Raw genomic sequence first — 16236 nt, forward strand, 5'->3', positions numbered from 1 at the left:
GGCTTTGAAAAAAAGGAGTGCAAGAGGGTTGCGGAGAAATAGGATACTCAAAGAACATTGAAATGGCCAGCAGTTCATCTGTTTCTCAACTGATGAGTCCAGTTTTGGAGACTACAGTGATAAAAGGACAAATAGGCTGACACTAGATAATAAAAGCCCCTTAATTTGGATTTCGGCCAAGAGATGGATAGCCCTTGAGATGTTTTCTGTCATTAAATTCTAAATCTAACTTTAATGTATTTATTCTTGGATACTCTTACCATTCTCTGTCAAATGTCTTTGGACCTTGTATTTGAGAAAGAAATAATTTAAAACCCACAATATTCTATGAAATCTCTTTCAATAGCAAATCGCCACTTCAGGAAGAAGCTTTGCCTTTATAATTGATAAAATACAGCTTTTAGGTTTGTCTGCAAGTAGTTTCCTTATCTGTAAAATGGGTATAATAGCACCTAACTCAGGGCTAATAAATTGGGAATTCAACTCAATGTAAGTGATGTAAAGAACTTACTAGGGTATTTGATACAGAGTAAAGATGCTTACTTCTTGGAAGGAAAGTTATGACCAACCTAGATAGCATATTGAAAAGCAGAGGCATTACTTTGCCAACAAAGGTCCATCTAGTCAAGGCTATGGTTTTTCCTGTGGTCATGTATGGATGTGAGAGTTGGACTGTGAAGAAAGTTGAGCACCGGAGAATTGATGCTTTTGAACTGTGGTGTTGGAGAAGACTCTTGAGAGTCCCCTGGACTGCAAAGAGATCCACCCAGTGCATTCTGAGGGAGATCTGCCCTGGGATTTCTTTGGAAGGAATGATGCTAAAGCTGAAACTCCAGTACTTTGGCCACCTCATGCGAAGAGTTGACTCATTGGAAAAGACTCTGATGCTGGGAGGGATTGGGGGCAGGAGGAGAAGGGGACGACAGAGGATGAGATGGCTGGATGGCATCACTGACTCAATGGACGTGAGTCTGAGTGAACTCCAGGAGTTGGTGATGGACAGGGAGGCCTGGCGTGCTGCGATTCATGGGGTCGCAGAGTCGGACACGACTGAGCGACTGATCTGAACTGAAAAGTGGTCAATTAGTATGTTATTATGATTAAGATACATAATGAGTTTTCCTTGTCTATCATCCCTACCGTTGAAAAAATAAAACATTTCATTAAGTCAAATATGTATTTTTCATTGAAAACTTCAGTTAAGACTGGAGGCATATTCAGGCTGCGTATGGCAAACTGGAACTGTGTTAGTCGCTCAGCTGTGTCCGACTCTTTTTCACTCCATGGACTGCACCCCAACAGGCTGCCCTGTCCATGGAATGCTCCAGGCAAGAATACCGGAGTTGATAGCCATTCCCTTCTCCAGGGTATCTTCCCGACCCAGAGATCGAACCTGGTCTCCTGCATTGCAGGCAGATTCTTTACCGTCTGAGCCACCAGGGAAACCCGCATATGGTAAAAAAAAAAACAAAAACAACAAATGTAAAACGTACTAGAGAAAAGTGCCAAGACAAAGCTTCCTTTCCTTTCATATTGCAAAAGTTTCAAGAATAATTTAAAGATTTTTGTGCAACATAGAAAGTGCAAGTTGTCTGCAGAAACTAATTCAACAATAGTTTAATAGTGGTAATAAAAGTGCTTAGGTAAAGAGACATTTCTCCAGTTCCTGTAGGCTTAAAGAGGAGGGAAAACCCTCAGGCAAAAGACCTTCTCACATCTGACAGTAACATCCTGGATGGCCTGGAAGCTCAGACAAGCACTTGGCGGGAAAAGAATAAATACAGAGCAAAATCTCACAATCTGTTTCTGTTTAGTTTATAAACTGCGACCGAGTCTGGCAGCTTTCGTGCCTTGTGGGACTTGAAGTCCAGAGGGGAGAAGCAATCAGGGTAGTTGAAGCTTCGAAGCCGGCGGCCTCTGCAGGTCTGAACAGTAAGGACTACAATTCCCGACACACACCGCGAGGCCGCGCCGTAATTACCGGCAACCAACCGGACCGGAGCAGGATTAGCTCCATCCCCCGGCTCGGGAGGACTGCCTCCACCAATGGCAGAGCTCTCAGTGCTGAGCCTGCGGGTTAGGTTGTGAGGCTCCGGCGGGGGCGGGGAGGAGCCGAGGGGGTTCTGAACGAGCTCGGCGGCTGGGTGGGTCGGGGCGTTCGGCGCGCCCTTCATTGAAGCGGCGGTGGCCGGGCTGGGCGCCGGGAGTGGGAAGCGACGGCGCGGCTGGAAAATGCCAGTCCATTCCCGAGGGGATAAGAAGGAGACGAACCATCACGATGAGATGGAGGTGGACTACGCCGAAAACGAGGGGAGCAGCTCCGAGGACGAAGACACCGAGAGCTCGTCGGTCTCTGAGGATGGAGATAGCTCAGGTACGAGACCCAGCGGGCTGGGACCCCGAGTCCTCGCGCCAGGATAGCGAAAGGCCGCTCTCCACACGCCGGCAGCTGCGTCCTGCTGGGAGAGCGGGGCGGGGAGAGAGGGAAGGGGCGGAGACTGGCTCCCGGCCCTCCGTGGCACCCAAACTGTTCGCGGGGCGCTGCCCAGCTCCTGGCCGGTCCCAGTTGGCGGGGCGGAGCGGAGCAGGGCGCGGGCCTGGACTCGTCCAGCTCACGGACGCTGCTCGGTTCTGTTCTCGATCCGCCCCGCCCTTGGGACCTCTGGGTAGTGCCTCGGGCTATCCGGAGAGGAAAATGTCCCGCATCTTATCTGGGAGACGCTGGAAATGCCTCCTCTCCCCACATGCCGACTTCTTATATTGCACCTTTGCAGCCCTTCTCAGCGTGTGTGGGTTGTCAGGAGCCGAGGGTACTCGCTCTTGGCTGGTTTAGAATTTATTAATGTCAGCTTCCAAGTCAGCGTGTCAGTCAGTAGTTGACATTCGTCCTCTTTCGGGGGACTGACGTGGGAGCTGGGTCATCTGCATCATTTCTGTGAACTTTTCAAGACTGAGAAGAAGAGCCCAACATCAGGATTGATTGGAGATCTTCATATGCTTATAAATAACTAGCTGATTTTTGGCAGCTTTGAAGTTCTCCAAATCTTTTCTTCCCTGCAGTCTTTTCTAACTTTGTGCTGTTTCAGATTTTTTTGTTTATTTGTTTTTGTTTTCTGTTTTGAAGGGAGTGGCATGGGGTAGAGTGGAGGGGGGCAGGTTAACACCATACATCAATTTTTGCAAAATTTTAGGAACGGTTATTTTAAAAAGAAATGAAATTCATGATTACATGGGTTCTTTTCCTTCTATCTATACGACGAAGACGAGACTTATTCTTTGCTTTGGCCTGATTTTGGCCATGTGAAGCAAGGATTGATGACAGGTTAACGACAGCCTATCATCACCGTGACACTCTCCTTTTTTAGGCTTCCCTTTCAAAGAAAAGTCCATGGAAGTATGTAATTTCAGTCAATAAATCAGCCACCCCGAATAAGTGTTTCTGAGTGACTTCCTTTTGCAGTATTGGGTTCTACTCAGTGGACGGTATAAATAGTTATGATCTGACCACAATTAAAGAGCTGTCATAGGTCACCACTTGAATCAATTGCCAAATGAACGCTTCTTTATAAACAATACTGTAGAAATTCAGAGGTAGAGGAAATCTTTTCAGTACAGGGTGGTCAGCAAAAGCTAGTGGGATTACCTAAATTATCTTGAAGAATGGGCGGAATTTGGATTGGAGTGGTAACGTTCAGGTGTTTCTGTAGAAGAAGGAATATAAGAAAAAGTGCAAGGCCAGAGCTTAAGCCTTATTTAAGAGTGAGAAAACCAGTTTGGTTGGGAGAAGGATTTGAGCTAGAAAAGGAAAAGATATAGGTGTGAAAGACTTCAGAAAAAGCAGAAAGTGGGATTGATGACTACAAGTTTAGGAGTCAATGTAAGAAGAAAAATCCAAATACAAGGAGAATGGTGGTAGTTTGAATAGAAATAGAAAAAAAAAAAAAAGATTGAGATGAAGATAGAAGATAAAGTATTACAGACATGTTGTTTTTGAGGTCCTGATGGTATATTTGAGTCAGAGTGCCCAACTGACAGGTGGTAATGTGGCATTGGAACCTGCCTGGGATGGGAAGCATAATTTGGAACTCATCTGCTTAGTCATGAAAATAGGTGAGATTTCAAAAGTGAAGAATACAGAGAACATCTCTACTATATGTGAGTACGTTTTCTGCATCTGTAAAACATTTTATCTTCACATGTTCTTTGTTTTTGTTTTTATGGGAGTCAGGATCTCTCAAAATGACATCTATTTACTAAAATTCTGCCTCTCTAATTTTTATGTTGATTCTTGTGGGCTTTTGTTTTTTAACTGTTTTTTGTTCTATCCCCCCAAATAATGGACACATTAATTTATGGAGAATATGATAATAATTTGAAGCACAAGTCAGATTTTTTAAGTACAAAGAAATTAATTTTCCAGTTGCATGTTGTTTTTCATCTCTTTTCTACCATTTATCTTGCATGTTTAACTCCCACAGGTTTATTCCTCTCCAACCTTGGTACTGGGCCAGTCTTAAGGCTACAGAAAAACTCCATCCAGAGATATTGGGGAGTGAGTCATCTTGAGGGACCACATTTTAAAGAGTCAAGGAATAAGCTCTTAAGAGCCAGAAATAATTTTAATCTGTTTCAGAAAAAAAAAAAAAAATCATACTCTCTTGCTGTAGAAAGTAACTGAACATAATTTAATTTTTTCTCATAGTTTGACTTTTATTTGATGATGATCAATACGAATATCATTTTGTGCTTAAGTTATTCTGATGTTGTCAACTATATGTGATGTATTGATAAAAACAGACAATGTGAAATATAGGAGAGAGCTGGTAGCTATCAGTTGTTTTCCTTGAAAAGTTTGCTTGTTTTCCTCTTTCCTCTTTCTCACTGACTGACAGAAATTTGGGGAGAGGGAACAGTGGTAGCCTAGGAGTAGGAAACCAAGATACTCTGTGGTAAACATAATGAGATTAATTTTCTTTTTTTATTTGACTTGCAAATTATCTATGTGAGCATTCCATAAGTGGAATTCCATAAGTGGAATTCCATAAGTATTCTTGAGCAATATTAACCTTTAAAGGACATAATCATTTTGGTGCTTAAGTTCTGGTGAGTTGGTGGAAAACAAGTTGAAAGTGGATTAATTACTTTATAGTCATAGTTTAAGGTCAACCTTTCTCTTTTTGGCTGTGCTACAGCATGTGGGAACTTAGTTTCTTGATCAGTGATCGAACCTGTGCCCCTTACAAGTGGGGGCACAGTCTTAACCACTGGACCACTGCCCATCAGCCCTTTAATAAAATGATTTAAGAGTGAATAAAGAGGTTTCCTTGGTGGCTCAGTGATAAAGAATCTGCCTGCCAATGCAGGAGACACGTTTGATCCCTGATCTGGGAAGATCCCACATGCTATGAAGCAACTGAGCCTACCTACGCACCACAACTATCGAGACTGTGCTCTAGAGCCCAGGAACCGTAACTACGTAGCTGTAGCCTGAGTGCTGCACCTCTTGAAGGGCGGGCGCCATGGAGCCTGTGCTCTGAAACAAGAGAAGCTGCCACAATAAAAAGCCCATGTGCCTCAACTAGAGAGTAGCCTCCAGTCATTGCAACTAGAGAAAGGCCCACACAGCAACAAAGACCCAGCACAGCCAAAATAAATAAATAAAATTATTTTAAAAAACAGATAAAATTAAGAAGGTCCAGCGATTGTTTTACTGATGTTTTCATCAGTAAATGGCTGTTTACTGATGACTCAGTCGGTAAAGAATCTGCCTGCAGTGCAGGTAGACCCGGATTGGATCCCTGTGTTCGATAGATCCCCTGGAGAAGGAAATGGTAACCCACTCCAGTATCCTTGCCTGGAGAATCCCATGGACATAGGGGCCTGGTGGGCTGCAGTCCATGGGGTCTCAAAGAGTCGGGCACAACTGAGCGACTAACACTACACTATTACACTAGCGACTGTTTTAACCTTTATCTGTATTTTACATTAAATCTACAGTGGAAATTATTTTTGATAAATATTTAAGTCCTAATGTAGTTTTTCTGTGTGTTTTTTTTTTTTTCTTTAACCATTTGAATTAGCGTTCAGATGTATTTGGAACATAACATTAGTTTTATCTTTGATATTTGCATTTTATTAACAGAAATGGATGATGAAGACTGTGAAAGAAGAAGAATGGAATGTTTAGATGAAATGTCCAATCTTGAAAAACAGTTTACCGATCTCAAGGATCAGTAAGTAGTAACTTCTGAAGGTCACTGTCACTGGATCTCAACCTTGTCACATGTATACTAGCATGAGAGAAATTATATTCATTCTATTTTCCTTTTTGTTTTTTATGGGACTGACAGCCCTGAAAAAGGCTTCAACTATTGTTTTCCTGTTGAAGGCCTCATTAACTAATCAAGGGTTTTGAGGCTGGTTTTGGGGGGGATTTAATAAGATTTTTATGTGGGTATTGGTTATGAAAGTGTTTTCCTTGGATTGCTGCACCCTTGGTTCTAATATGCTTCATTCATTCCTTTGTTAAATAACTGGATAAAGATAACATTTTTAAAAAAATTTGAGAATAAGAGTTATTTCCCATAGATGGCATGGTGATTTTTATTTATATCTTAACATTGGATAATGTATACATTGCATGTTTTCACATGCATTGTTTAGTTTGCTTCTCTATAAGGTTGGAAGATAGTTTTCTCTCTCATTTACTCTTGAGAAGATTGATGCTCACAGAGGTTTAGTGATTTGTTCATAGTTTATCAGAAGGTGATAAATTAAGCTAGGCTTTGCCTCTTAGGTGCTATCATGTTCCTTCCACTAAGGCACATTACTTTGGAGGAATCATAGTGGAATCACAGGCCCTGAATCCAGGCTTTCTTGACAGATTTTAAAAATATAATAATAGATTCTTTATTATCTACTGTAAAGATTGAATGAGCAGTATATAAAATTCTCAGCCATTTGTCTGGCATGTAGTTGTGTGTTTATAGATACTGTTTTTTCCCCCTCTTTATAATGCCAGAACTCTTATGTAAAGTTGGTAATGCACGAAGGGGCTCCAGTGACTGGAGAGAATAGAATAGATGCAGATTTTAAAGACATCTTAAAGGTGAACATTCAGTTTGGAACTTGCCGGCAAGGTCATGGGGCATACTTTAGGAAACGTAGATGAAAGGGAGAAACCTTTGAGACCATAGATAGCTTAACTTATTCAGAAGCTGCCTCTTCAGTTTATGGATTCTTTGTGATTTTGCTGCTTATTCTCTTTTTCCTACTTCTTCCCTAGAGAGGCCCAAAGAAGAGATGAAAGCCCATTTAATATCTGGAATTGCCAGCCTGAAATAAGACAGATTTCGTTACCAGACGAATCCTGCTGTTTATGCCATTTCTGGTGTTAACTTTCATTGGTATTAGTGATGAATATATAGATAATGTTCTATGCTAGTGTGACAAATTGATATAAGCAATCCAAAATAATCCATAGTATAAAATTTTACCTTTAAAAAGCATGATACTTTCTAATGCTAAAGATTTACATTATTAATTTGAAGTTAAAATTAGTTTGGATTCCCAGGAATCCATTATTTGGGCAACACAGAGACTTCATTCAGTTCATTTGGGGTCATTCTGGCAAAGAGGAAGCAAATTTGTATTTTAGCATAAGAAATCCATGAACGAGTGATTCTTAAACAGTTATTGAGCTTTTATAGAGCCTTTTTTGGTTATCCAAGAAATTAAAATTGTTGTAAAGCTCTAGTATAATATATTACATAGGAGAAGTTTGCATCTAGTGAGTCATTTGGTCTAATCTTGTTCCCCTTGGGGCAGGCAGTTGCCTTGGTTTTTGCTTTCTCATGGCTCACCATGATCACCAGCCAGTTCCCCCTATCAGCATTATTCATTTCTGAAAGTATTAAAAGTAGACTCATTAACACTATTTAATAGGATTCTTTCTCAAGGAATTGGTATCTGTAAATGTTTTTGAAAAAAAGATCTCGGCACAAGGTTTATAATTATTTTTTTGTCTTGCCCTGTTGTTTTGTTTTTTATTTTTGTCTTCTCATACTGTGTATCTCTTTAAGCTGTCTCAAATCCTCTTTGGAAGAGGTGAGAGATATATTAATAATAATAATGAATATCCTGCTTTTGCCTGTTCTAGCACTATAGGGCACATATAGCACTCCTTTCCTAAGGCAGAAAATCCACAATTTGCAGTTTGTAAAGTGGTGGAAGGTGAGTTCTTCCACCTTCTTAAAAAGAAAGAGGGACTTGTCCCACCCAAGTGTCCATTCATTGCAGTGTTCAGCATCCAACAAACATTAATTAGCTTCTATTCTGTGAATAGTATTGTGGTTGCTGCTGCCGGACTCATGATCCTTGCCTTTGATGAGTTTATACTTGATTCCAAGGTTGTAGAAATTATACTGATTTTGAGGAACCTATTCTTTTAAAAGTGAGTTAATTGAATACTGTTAATTCATATATCCTCTTCATTCAGGATGTTCACCTATACAGGATACCTTATTATCCATATTTTGTATGAGTTTGATGTTTTTCAGGTGCAGTCATGTTTTGTATTAGTTTTTTAGCATTTTGTCTGAAGTTGTATTTATAATTTCAAAAACTATTAGTATCGTGTTATACTTTTTGGATTTCATACATTGTATGTTGAGTTTTAGAAAAATTTAACTCAGACATGATAATGTATTATTTTGGAAGTTGATTCAAATAATTTTTCCTTTCTGGTTTAAAAAAAAGAATATTAACTAGTATGAACACTCAAACTTGCTTTATTCCTTTAAAATCATTATATAAATTGCTATGCTAAATATAATGATCAATAATAGACAATATTAGTTGTCTTAGTTGGTATTTTCAAGAGGAAAGAGTGGAATATTACATGAACGCCAAGTATCATCATGTTTTCAATAGTCAACTGCTATTTATACAAACAACTATAAGCATAATCAGTGGTTTCTTCTGGGAGTTACTATATGCCATCCTTGTGATGTATTGTGACATAGTCACTTATGATGCAGTAATAAATGGCAAAAATTTTTTTTACATAATGATCTTAAATTGTTAATCTGCTTTGAAATTTTAGGATACCTTTGAAATGCTACAAAACCAGGGTTAGAAGTGCTTCTCACAAAGAATGACAGTTTCAACATTTTCTTGTTAAAAAAAACGTTCTATCCTGAAGGACTATTGGTAAAAATAAACATTGAGTTGCCTCATATACCATCTTTGATAATCAAGCTGAAGGTATTGATGTGACAGCTGTTACATTAGGCCTGTTTGCATGTAGACTCGTAAAAAGAGCAACGGGGATTCTTTGCCCCGCTTTTCACTTCCCCATCTGCCAAGCAACTCATGTTGTTACAGCTTCTTCATTCGCAGTCTAGATGAGCTGAATATGCCAGGTCTTAAGTTCCCTAGCCTTTGGTTTTACTCTGCTGCTGCTTTGTTCTCTTCAAAATTAGTAGGCTGAATATTGTTATACTGACTTCTTTTCAGGAGATTTGGAGAGGAGACAGGGAATTATTTATTTTTGACAGCTAGTAATGCCTGTATCTAAATTAGTCAAAATGATTTGTTCCTTTTAAACTCAGTGTTTATTTGACCTTTTCTCTTAGAATTGATTTATTCTGCAGTTAAAAACATCTGCAGTGTCCAGAGGTAGTTATTTTGGTTGTATTTTTTTGATTTGTAAATTCACCATTAAAAAGTGATATATCTAAAAAATAGAAAAACATTTCTTTGTGATGATTTGCATTTAAGTCAAATGATGTAACTGTGTTCTTGTCACCTGAGATCAAGGAAAAAATACATTTGGTAGGCTATCAGAATATGAATGATATTAAGAGATAATGTATAGAAATGATAAATTGTTAGCCTTTGCTGGGCTTTTAAAATTAATATATTAATTTTTGCTTTGTTAAGACTTTATAAAGAACGATTAAGTCAGGTGGATGCAAAACTACAAGAAGTCATAGCTGGAAAAGCACCAGAATATTTGGAACCACTGGCAACTTTACAAGAAAATATGCAAATTCGTACAAAGGTAGCAGGTAGGAAAGTGAAACATCTTTTCCATATAGTAGAATATGAATTCTTCAATAGATTTAAAAGGTGTTTGTCAAATGAGTGGTTGTTGTTAATAGAAGTACAAATGTATTTCATTGAACAGAACATTATACTATCAATCAGCCCACAGTTATTTTAATTTATTAAATGCCTCCTGCTTTTCTCTGCTGCTGTGGAGGGTTAAAAAAAAAAAGCCCTCAAATTGGTCACAGTGTTGTTGAAAAGGTATTTCCACATGTGAAACAATTAGAAACCAGGATATTTTCATTAAGAGATACTGTTACTACCATAGTTTATTTTTCTATTAATGTTCAATTTAAGTCCTCTTAGTATTTTTCATCTTTAAGAGTGATAAAGAGTTCTTATTTATAAAAACATTAAAAAAAATTTGATCAGGATGTTACAGAACAGGAAATTAACCTTCAAACCTGTAGTTCAGTTATAAGTTTTTATTTTGAAAAGTTTGATGATGCATTTGTGATTATGAATAAATGGACACGTATTTTATTTGTATGGTTAAATTTCAGTCTTCTGTTTGTAACTGGGATCTGGCCTCAGAATTGTGTCCTACCATGCCTAACAAAGGATATATCTATTTGAAGATCATTTAATGATTTTTCATAGTCAAACTGAAAACTGAAATTTACTGGAGATGCTGATTGTTTTCTTTTTGGGGAACAATAATTGATCCTCATACACCTGTTATATCTTAATAATACCTACGGCATTGTTGATAATAGGTTCTTCTTATACTGAATCCTCCTTAAACCAAATTTTAGTCTTGAGTGCTTAAGTATATAGATAATGTGATGCTTAATCTGCTATCTTTGCATATTGACTTAGCACATCCTTAAAAGTAAACATGTCCTTACTTTTCTTTGACATTTGAAAAGAACTAAGTGGACTTCCTAATGTTTTGAAAATATTACTTGAGTCAGTTATTCACTTTGCTACTAGGTGGCCTTCTGTACTTTTTGATTGTACAAAGAGTAGTGCGTGTGATTGTGTTGCTGACGGCATAGTTCCAGATATCTGTTCCTTGCCTTTATTGTACAAGAAAGAGTATTGCAGTTCTAGAGGCAGCTATGGCATAGAGTTAAGTATGTACATCTAGACCTCTTTGCCATTTTTGTGATGGCGTATTTGCATGGCCTATTTTATGTGGTTGTCTCGGTACCTCTAAGTTAAACTCTCTTGAACATCTATTCTCTAGGTAAAGCTCTGTCAGGAGCACTCAAACATGGTGTTAATTTATAAATTTCATTATATTAGTTTATACATTTAGTCTTCTTGGAAGCTTCGGACTCTGAATATAAGTAATAGTTAAAAAATAGTGGTTTCCATGGTTATGGTATCCAGTTGTTAGTTTGAGTATATATGATTGAGAAACCAGAGTTTTTTGACTCTATTTCCCTTATGAATCCTTAGACATTGTTTTTCATAGGTGAAGAGTTTTATTTTTGTTTTAATCATTCTCTAACAAGCATTTAGAAATATTTTTTAGAAAAATGGGTAAGAACTAAAATTTGCAGTGTAGTTTCTCTCTAGCTCTTAGTTTTGTAGTCTTCTTTGACATATATTTTGACTGAGCCTTGTTATTTCTAGTTTTTAAAGGTAAAGTTAGACCCTCCAATTTCTTCTTGATTTATTTTATAAAATAGGACAGAATTCTTACAGGGAAGTGATAATGAAACTCCTTATTGCTAACATAATCAGAGTAATTGTGTTTGGTTGCAGGAATCTATAGAGAGCTCTGCTTAGAATCTGTAAAGAACAAATATGAATGTGAAATTCAAGCTTCTCGCCAGCATTGTGAGGTACTGTTATTTTGCTTAATTTTTAAGCTGATTTCAGTTCTTCAAGTCTTCTTCTGAGTGCAGCAGTTAAAAAAGTAAAATAAATGAAACAAAATTGAATAGTACTTTAGTTCAGCCCACTTATGCAATTTTTTTTTAATACAGTTTGACTGGAAGCTATATTGGAAATAGGACACAAAGAAAGAATCATACAAAAGAACTAAGTGATATAATTTTAGAAGTTTTGCAGCTGTCGCCTTAAAAAGACTTTGAAAAAAAAAAAAAAAAAAAAGACTTTGTAATGATTATGTCATCTGGCATCACCAAAAGTAGTATAATTAGGATAATGTTAAAGAGGCAAAAAATGTATAACCGGTAGTTGTATTAATTTCTCAATTTTTTGATCTGTCTCCACATCTTAGGGCAAAATTCTCTATGGGGGAAAAATGGATTCTCTAGCACTGGAAAACATAGTGTTGATTTTGCAGATTACTTTTCATAAGACCTAGACAAGATCATAAATAACTAGTGAAAATAAGAATAAGTTCTATGATGATTCTTATCTTAATGTACCATATCTTTATAAACCATTAAAGTACTGGGAGTAGATAGATATAAAAATGATGGAGCTTGTGTCATTTTCTTGGTTATAACTGAGATGAAACATCTTTTGATGTTTACTGGCTGTTTGGGTTTTCTTTTCTAAGAAGTACCTATACATATCTTTTACCTTTATGTTGAGCTTTTAGTCTTTTCCTCATTGACTGTAGAGAGTCTTCATATATTCTGGATACAAATGCACTGCTGGTTATAAGCTTTGCAAATATTTTTACCCAGGCAATGGGGAATCTTTTTCACTCTTTTTAATGACCTTTTAAACAAAATTTCACATTTTAATGTGGTTGAATTTATCATCTTTCCTTTATAATACTGTATATGTTTCTTGTGTTTTCCCCACTTTGAGTAAAACGATATGTTTTCTTTTAAAATTTGAAATTTTGCTTTTTGTTGCTAAACTATCTTTAATTCATTTTTGTGTGATTAAAGTATGGATCTAATTTTACTTCTTTGCTTATGGATAAGTGATCTCACTGTTTATTACATACTTCATTGTTTCCCCACTAATCAGCAATTCCATCTCTTTTTTATACCAAATATCCATGTGTGTGCTGGCTTGTTTTTAGCGTTTTTTCCATCTATTCCTGTGGTGTGTTTAGCTCCTCTTGCATCAGTATCACAATTTCTCTTTTTGCAGCTTTCATTCTAGTAAGTTGATGACTCAATAGCCTAATAATTTTACCTTGCTCTTTTCCTTCTTACAGTTGTTATTATTATTAATTTTACTTGTTGTTTAGTAACAGCTTTTTTAAAATTACCTTTTTTACTTTTTATTTTCTGCTGCTGCATAAAAAAGTGAGTTTTATATATTGATACTATATCCAACCATGTTACCCTTTCTTAATTTAGAGTGTGAATAATATAAATAAATCATCATATAAGTAATAATGTGATTTGTGAGTAATGCTGCAGTGAAAGTGATGTATATATTCTTTGCACCCTTGGTGAAATTTAGTTGACCATACATGCATGGGTTTATTTTCAAGGCTCTCTATTTCTATTCCATTGGTCTAAGTTTTATTCTGGTACCATATTGTTATAATTACTGTAGTTTTATAATATGTTTTAAAATTAGGATGTGTGAGGCCTCCTCACATTTGTTCTTCTTCCTCAAAATTGTTTTGGCTACTTGGGGTCCTTTGTATTTCCATATGAATTTTAGGATTGTTTTTTTATTGCTGTTAAAAAGTCATTGGAATTTTGATAGAGGTTACATTGATTTTTTTTAATTGCTTTGGGTAGTATGGACATATTAACAATAATAAGTCTTCCAACCCATGAACATGGGCTTTCTTTCCACTTATTTTTGTGTTTTCCTTAATTTCTTTCATCAGTGTTTTATATTGTCAGTATACAAATCTTTCACTTTAGTTTATTCCTAAGTATTTTATTATTTTAGATACTCTTGTAAATGAGATATTTAATTTCCAATATCTCCTTAATTCTATCAGTTTTTACTTTATATATGTGTGTGTATATATATATATAGAGAGAGAGAGGACTTCCCTGGTGGCTCAGACAGTAAAGCGTCTGTCTACAATGCAGGAGACCCGAGTTCGAGCCTGGGGTTGGGAAGATCCCCTGGAGCAGGAAAAGGCAATCCACTCCAGTACTATTGCCTGAAAAATCCCATGGACAGAGGAGCCTGGTAGGCTACAGTCTATGGGGTCACAAAGAGTCGAACATGACTGAGAGACAGAGAGGGAGAGGGAGAGAAAGAGAGTCTGTATTAGCACACACATATTAAAATTTTTGTATTATTAATGAGTGTAACATTTTATCCTTTTTTTACACCCTTTTGTCTCTGTAACAGTGATTTTTGCCTTAAAGTCTATTTTGTCTTGACAGTTAAAGCAGGTACCCTAGTTTTATTTGGCTTGGCATCTGCCTGATAAGAGGTTTTTTCATTCTTTATTTTTTTTCATCTCTTCACTTTTTTCTGGCCTTGTATTTTAGGTGTATTACTTATAAATAACATATACCTTGATTTAAAATAAAACTATTCTAACAATTTTTGTCTTTTAACTGATAAATTTAGTCCAATTATTTTGGTATTTAAGTCCAACCTATTCTGTGTTTTTAATTTGTTCTTCTCTATCCTTTTTTAAAATTCTCTCCTGACCTTTTTTTGGTAAGTATGTGTGATTTATTGAGTTTTAAAATTACATCAGAAATTTATATCCTCTATTTCTATTTTATTGATTACCTCCACATTTTCCATTTCTATATTTTAAAGATTATCTTAAATTTTCAGTATATATACCTCCATTAGTAGAATCTAAATACCAATCAATAGCTCTGTTCTCCTCGATAAAATTCCTATATAAAGGACCTTAGAACTCTAACTGCAGTTACTCCCTCCCAAATTACAAGTTATAGTTCACAATTTCTCACCTTTCATACTTTAGATGAGATGTTACTTTGATCTCATAGATTTAGTTGTGTTTAAGTTTATACATATTTTATTAATACTAGTTACTTGTTCACTGTTTTTTAATTATTAAATTAATTAATTTGTCTGTATCAGATCTTAGTTGTGGCATGCGGAATCTTCACTGCTGCATGAAGGATCTTTGTGGTGCGCAGGCACTAGAGAGCGTAGGATCAGTAGTTGCCACATGCAGGCTTAGTTGCCTGGAGGCACATGGGATCTTAGTTTCCCAACCAGGGATTGAACCCGTATCCCCTGCATTGGAAGGTGGATTCTTAACCATTGGACCACCAGTGCAGCCCCTTGTTCATTATTTTTGAGTTGCAACCCTTCCCTGCAGGTTTATGTTTTGCTTTTTGAAGAATATCCTAGGCACTCCTTCCCTGAAAGTCTTTTAGTTCAGTTTTTATTTGTTCAAAATAGCTTTATTTGTAAACGTTGTGGAATAACAGTTTAGGGGGTTATAACACTCTAGGATGACAGTTATTTCCTGTTAATATTTTTAGGACCTTGCTTTCCACAGTCTGTGCTAGAAGCCTACAGTCATTTGTAGATATTTTTTCCCTTTCCCTCACTGGCTGCAAAGGCTCTTCTCTTTGTTCTTCAATTTCTGTACCGTGTGTCTCCACAGGATTATTTTTCTCTCTTGACTTGGATTTGTTGTGACTTTTGCATCTCAGAATTTGTTTTCCATTAATTCTCTTTATGTTTTTTTTTTTTTTGTTTGGCCACGAGGCATGTGGGATCTTAGCTCCCTGACCAGGGATCAAACCTGCACCGCCTGCATTGCCAGGCGAAGTCTTAACCACTGGACCGGCAGGGAAGTCCCTCCATTAATTCCAAAAATTTCTCAGCTGTTAACTTTTCTGGTATTGCCTCTCTTCCATTGTCTTTACTTCTGTCTTCTGGAACTCTAATAAGTCATATGTAAGTCCTCATTCTGTCTTTCATACTGCTTAATAGTTAATTCATATTTTTATTCAGTAAGTCATTATCAGACATTCTTCAAAGCCTAATTCTGCTGTTTCTTATTTCTGCCAAACCTCACAGTTTGTTTGCTTATTTCATGATTCTGGAGGCTTTATTGGTAGGAATTCTGTGAGCCTTGGACAGAAGACGTGGCTCTTCAGGTTGTGTGTATGTGTGTGTGTGTGCATATGCTCAGTCACGTCTGACTCTTTGCAACCCTGTGGACAGTAGCCCTCCAGGCTGCTCTGTCCAGGATTCTCCAGGCAAGAATACTGGAGTGGGTTGCCATTTCCTCCTCCAGGGGATCTTCCCAACCCAGGGATCGAACCCTGTCTC

General features: G+C 37.1%; 1 protein-coding gene across 2 annotated transcripts in view; it reads left to right on the forward strand.

The window, feature by feature from the left end:
- The first annotated feature begins 2095 nt into the window (after positions 1 to 2095).
- The window catches only part of BRMS1L (BRMS1 like transcriptional repressor), a 42905-nt gene continuing 28764 nt past the window's right edge, over positions 2096 to 16236 (forward strand). For both annotated transcript variants that reach the window (XM_070358745.1, XM_005891796.3), the window contains exons 1-4: positions 2096 to 2374; positions 6143 to 6233; positions 9943 to 10070; positions 11824 to 11903. In XM_070358745.1, coding sequence (XP_070214846.1) covers positions 2233 to 2374; positions 6143 to 6233; positions 9943 to 10070; positions 11824 to 11903 — 441 coding nt within the window. In that variant the 5' untranslated portion in view covers positions 2096 to 2232. The remainder of the gene's footprint in view (positions 2375 to 6142; positions 6234 to 9942; positions 10071 to 11823; positions 11904 to 16236) is intronic.

The sequence above is a fragment of the Bos mutus genome, chromosome 21 (genome assembly GCF_027580195.1).
Source record: "Bos mutus isolate GX-2022 chromosome 21, NWIPB_WYAK_1.1, whole genome shotgun sequence".
Classification (NCBI taxonomy): domain Eukaryota; kingdom Metazoa; phylum Chordata; class Mammalia; order Artiodactyla; family Bovidae; genus Bos; species Bos mutus.